Source organism: Herpailurus yagouaroundi, unplaced genomic scaffold (assembly GCF_014898765.1).
Source record: "Herpailurus yagouaroundi ecotype Mexico unplaced genomic scaffold, PumYag 28, whole genome shotgun sequence".
Lineage (NCBI taxonomy): Eukaryota > Metazoa > Chordata > Mammalia > Carnivora > Felidae > Herpailurus > Herpailurus yagouaroundi.
The window spans coordinates 125,876,363-125,882,362 of NW_024412376.1; the positions used below are offsets into that span (position 1 = coordinate 125,876,363).

Sequence of the window (6,000 nt, forward strand, 5' to 3'; positions counted from 1 at the left end):
AAAGAAAATGAAGCTATTGGCAGTGTTTTGTCATATATGTATGCAAGTAGATAGAAAAGACTAATGCATTTCCCAAACAGGCTTCCTTGTATATCTTATGAGAAAATTCTGACCTTTGATTTTTTAAATTACCATTGCTGTTGCTACTACTGCTATGTTTATTGAGCACTTAGTATGTGTTAGGCATTGTTTCAGGTGCTTCAGATATATTAACACATTCAGTTCTCATAATAATCTACTGAACATGTGCTATTACCATCCCCAAGTTAACAGAGGAAGAAACATGTACAGAGAGGTTGAGTAACTTCCCAGTGACATAGAGCTAACAAGCAGCAGACCCAGACCCTTTATTGTTTGGTTCCAGAACCCACGCTTCTACAGTCCTGCCTCCCACTGGTCTGTTACACTGGCCCCTTTGCGATGGCACTCTGTGTATTGTTCAGTCCCTCATCAGGAAAACGGAAAATTTGTACAGTTGGAGAGGATAAATAATTGCGTAAAATACGCTATTATAATTATAGCATGGATTTCAGTCAACTTCTCTTGACTTACCAAATTTGACATCAGGAATTGATTTCAGATGAAGCTTCAATAGTGTGAAATAGTCTATTGGATCAATTTTATGGGCAAATTAGAGCAAGACAGTGATTAACTCGTACGTTCAACTCAGATGCTGACATAGGAGTAAGTGTGTAAACCACCACACAGCAGTCCCAGAGAGACTTGGGAAAGAGGTGAGTGCAGGACATAGAGGGGCTGCCGGTAAGTACAATGTGGTCTTCTTCGGTGCCAGTCATTCAGAGAGCCAACATCAGTTCCCGCGTGTTCGCTTGGTAAGCTTAAAGTGACCGTGTATGATGTGGGGGTTGGTTGGGTGCACTTAGGAAACTGTCTTGTTTAGGAAGTAAACATTAGAAGCTGTCACACATATCTAAACAATCAGAATTGTTTCTATCAGCAAAACAATTTTCAAGGAAACATGACCTGACTGCATCAGTGTTAGAGATCATGGAAACCTTATGTATTTCTTGTAAAATGTTGCCGTGAAAAAAGCCAGAGAGTACAAGCTCCAAGTGACTTTAGTACGTATAAGCAAATCAGGATTGTATGGAAAAAAAACAAAAAAAGACTCCCTGTCATTAAGTGAATTAACTGAATATCTTACAAACCCTTGAACACATTGAATTTTAAGACAATTATCATTCATCAGCAATAGTAACAACCATCATAATGAACACAACTACTCATATTTATTGTGAATCCGGAAAGTGCTTTCTGTGCATTATCTTTTTTAACCCTTACCACGGCGCTGTGAGGTAGTCACTATGGTTACTTCTGTCTCACAGACGAGAAAACGGAGAAAGAGAGTTACGTGCACTAGATTATACAACCAGCAAGCATTATTCGTTTGCTTATTCAGCATTTATTGAATAGACCTCCCGTGAGACCTGGTGTTGTTCTTGGTAGTGGGGACTTTGCAATGGGTAAAACAAAACCCCTACTTTCATGGAAGGACCTTACCTTCTCTGAGGGAGCTAGACAACAAACAGATAAACATGGGAGCCTATGATCAGGCAGATGGTAATAATGATTACATAGGACAGCAAAGCCCAGGAAGGGAGAAAAGGAATACGAAGATAAGGTGCTGGGATGGGCTCTTTAGTTTTTTATGTGTGTTTTAGTAAAGCAGGTGGGGGGGGGGCTCTCATAAGGCGATATTTCAGCAGACAATGGAAGAGAGAGAGGGGTATGTGTAAGAGGAAGAGCATTCCTGGCAAAGGAAGAGAAGGGGTCTGTGTGCTTGGACTGCTTGAGGAAGATCCAAGAGGCTGTGTAGCTCTTGGGTGGGTGGGCGAAGGGGAGAACAATCAGAGTTTGGACCCAAATTTGATCAGACCCCAGAGCCCACATTTTAACCACAACACTAATCCGAGGTGGCAACCACAGCCTTGACCTAGTGCGATTTTGGGGGCACTCTGTATTAGCAAAGTACACACTCGCATAGAAAAGAGGATGGCAGTGACGTTCTACTCTAGAAGTTGTGTGTAGTGTTGAGAATATGTGAGAAATCCCTGTGGTTTGGGGAGAGGTGCTTTGGAGAACAAAAGTAGGGAATGACCGTGGACCATAAACTTGGGAAACTGGGAGTATCCCTGCTCGGAATACTTTCGTGGTTCTCTATTGCCTTCAGAGCTTTGGAGAAATGGTGTAGCTTTCCCAAAGCCCCATAGGAAATAGACCTAGTTTTGAATGATGATAAAGACCGTTTTCGTTACTGCCAAGCTATGCTGCACTTTTCAGAATGTGAAATCGACTGCATACTCCTTGGCTCCCTGTCACCTACCGAATGATAAGCCTTGGCAGTGAACATGGGGCCCTTGGAGAGTAGTGACTTCCTCTTCCCCTTTGCCCTGACATCTACTGCCCTCCTCTTGCATGTCAGCATGGAGCAAAACAATACTCTTTAGTGCCATGTACAGGGGACTTTGTACTGAAATGAAATGCCTGTAATATCCTTCTCCCCCTTGTTTTCTTGTTTTGTCATGAAGATATTATATCTCCCTTGAAGACTTTACTATTTTCCTTCCCAGACTGAGTTACAGCTTCTTGCCTTGGCTGCTTTCAGAGCTTATAGATCTCTGTACTTGCTTATCATTTCTCTTGGAAATCATTCTTTGAGTCCCTGTCCTCCTACCCAGGATTAGAGCCCTTGCTCTGTGCTACCAGAAAACTCTATGCAAGCATGGATCTGCCTCTTATCACATTTTGGGGGGTATTGTGTGTGTGTGTGTGTGTGTGTGTGTGTGTGTGTGTGTGTAAATATTTGCCTCTTCTTTCAGGCTCTAAAGTCATTGAAAACTTGTGCCTCCTTTTTATCTGTATTGCAACCACTGAGAAGAGCACTTGGCATATAGTTTACAGGCAAATTTAAATTGAACTTAGAATATTGGATGTTGAGTTATAACGATGACAGTTTCGATCAGAGCAAAACAAGGAGAATATGTTGAACAGTGATGGTGGTTCACTCAGAAAAAAATACATAGTAATAAAAACAGTACTATTTAATGAAAGATTATTGTGTGCCAGGTTTTAAAGTCGGTGCTGAAACACATCATTCCATTATTCCAAATGAAATTCAAACTTGAAAGACATACCCTATTAAGTATAACTTTAAAGCTAAATTAATGTCATAAAACCAAACTATAAAAAATACATTCATTTTCAAACTGTTGCTAACTGGACCGTAGGAAGGGTGAGTGGGGCTTTAAGTGGAGGAAAAATGCCCTTAGAAAGGGACAGAAGTCATCTTTGTTTTTTTAGACTCAGTTTATAGAACATTACTACAAATGTGTATACTTGGCTACATGCAGAGATCTTCCGGAAAGAACACTGTACTCATTTATAATTTGGAGGTGGTGTGGTGGGTGAGACAGAGGGCTGTTGGAAAAGTGAGCCCAGATGAGACCCTGCATAATGCAGTGCTTCGTGCTGTATCAATGGTTAATTGTAAAGGCTGCAGAAGTACCAGCCTTAGAACCTAAGGCCCAAAGTGGGCTACTTAAGGCCATGGTTACTTCGCCTAATTCCTGATTTTCATTCAGTAGAAAACCCATTCATTGGGAATTCTATTGAGTAGTTTTTGAACACTAATTCTCATTGCTGATTGCTTTGTGTTCCCCTGGCAAGTATGCTATCTCAAACTGACATGTTTCTAGTCACCGAGAAATCATTTTTAGACATGCCTTTAACTTTGGCTTACAAATCATATTTATGTTACTCTAGCAATGTTGAATTACACTCTGAAATATTTTTAAACGCAAACCTCAAACAACTTATCATATGTTTTTCTCACACTTCTCAGCACAATGTAACTTTGCTTCCCCCACTTTTTTGGGGGGAGGTGGGGGCTTGATTTTATTATGTCCTTCATTTCTCAATATTTTGTGCTGATTAAAATGGATTAGATATGCTTTATTTCGTCTTAATACTTAAAGCCTATCAGTAGGAAAGACTATATTCGTGCTCGGAAGAGATACTTAAGAAGTTATTTTGTTTTCAACTCTTTTCATTATCCAGCAGAAATTTATTCTAAAGCTCTTGTGTGGTTTCACTGCAGGGACGCAGCCGCCAAAGCCTTGTGGGAAGCCTTACTGAGCACCAAGCACAAAGAGGCAGTGATGGAAGTGCGGAGACATCTAGTGGAAGCAGCAAGCAGAGAAAACCTGCCAATCAAGATGAGTATGGGTAAGCGCTTCCTCTTCTCTGAGGGCAGGAGCCACAGGCTCCAGGAAGTGGATTGAAGCTTGCTCTGAACTGCGGGCCAGCCTAGCCAGCATGGCTTCCGACGAGAGCATTCAAGGCATTTGTAAACAGTTGAAAGAGTAGGGAAGGAATATGGACACACTGCCCTCAGGGCTCAGCAATGACCCCTCCTGTTTTAGACTCCACTTTGGGAACTCCAGGAGAGTCCTTGCTTACAAAGACTAATTCTTCTAGTTTCTTTACTAGATCTGGGGCTATCAAAATTGGTCTGGACCTCCTCCCCTCCATTCTATTCCATTCCTTCTCCTCCCCTAACCCCCCCAACTCCCTTATTGTGGATGAAGAAAGGGTCTTTTATTGGTTTTCAATTAATGACTGAACTGTGCTGAGCAGAGGAGGAGCCGAGAGAGGGAGACAGAGGATCTGAAGCAGGCTCTGTGCTGACAGCAGTGAGCCAGATGTGGGCCTCGAACTCACAAACCCTGAGATCATGACCTGAGCCAAAGTCAGGCGCTCAACTGACTGAGCCACCGAAGCGCCCCAAATTTGTGTTTAAAATGGCTTTTTCCTTTTGATTAAAAAGTCAGAGAACTTGTGTTTTGATCGATTTAAAAAAATGAATTTGATGTTTTACTTATTTTTTAAATTAAATAATTTTATTAATATGGAAATATTTAAAATGGATATTGAATCTGGTTAATAGGTAGAATTTAATTTTGGAAACTTGCAAAAGTTTCTTTCGCTATTTTTAAAAATAATGTTTTTCTTGGGGCACCTGGATAACTCAGTTGATGAAGCTTCAACTTAGGCTCTGGTCATGATCTCATGGTTCTTGAGTTCAAGCCCTGCTTTGGGCTGTGTGCTCATAGAGCCTGGAGCCTGCCTCGGATTCTGTTTCTCTCTCTCTCTCTCCCTCTCTCTCTCCCTCTCTCTCTCTCTCTTTCTCTCTCTCTATCCCCTCCCTCGCTTGTACTCTGTCTCTCTCAAAAATAAATAAATAAACCTTTTTTAAAAATTAAAAAAAATAATGTTTTTCTCTTGTAATCTGCTTTTAGGTATTCAATTAATATTAGTACATTTTATTGGGTAGGAAAGTTTTTCTGTGCTGAGATTCATAATCCAAGTTCTTGATTATTTATGAGTACAAAAATCAAACTACCAAGTTGAAATAGAAGAACAAAATTTTGAAAGTGAAAGAATGTGGATGAAACTAAAAGGAGAAAAGGTACAGGATCATAATAAGGAAAAAAAAATCATGATTCTGAGTGTGTTAGGTGACTCCATATGAGGGCTTTTTCGAACATAATGATGATAGAAAAATGAAGGTAACTAGTGTTTATTGAGTCAGGTTTTTATCTCTTTCCCTGTGTTAATCTTATTTAATCCTCACAGTAATTCTGCCAGATGGGGACCATCAGTATCCCATTTTCAGATAAGGAAACTGGAATAGAGAAAAACTAAGTTGCTTAAGGCCATATATCTGAGAAAGGTTAGGAGAATTCACATCAGATATTCTGAGATGAGAGGATATGTTTTTTATTTATAAAATCATCCTATTTCCATATAACCAATACCAGAGGTCTATGTGTTATTTTGGAATAGAAACAAGGTGCTACCTTGAGACCTTGAATTTAACTATTAATTTTCCTCCCTCCTTCTTTCTGCTTCCTTCCTCCCTCTCGTCCTCTCTTTCCTTCCTTCCTTCCTTCCTTCCTTCCTTCCTTCCTTCCTTCCTTC

The 6,000-nt window shown here is 40.4% G+C and overlaps 1 protein-coding gene across 4 annotated transcripts in view; it reads left to right on the plus strand.

Annotated features, from left to right (window-relative positions):
* Positions 1–6,000, plus strand: part of SCFD2 (sec1 family domain containing 2) — a 401,843-nt gene that overhangs the window by 54,181 nt on the left and 341,662 nt on the right. For all 4 annotated transcript variants that reach the window (XM_040483684.1, XM_040483694.1, XM_040483663.1 and 1 more), the window contains exon 3: positions 4,118–4,245. In XM_040483684.1, coding sequence (XP_040339618.1) covers positions 4,118–4,245 — 128 coding nt within the window. The remainder of the gene's footprint in view (positions 1–4,117; positions 4,246–6,000) is intronic.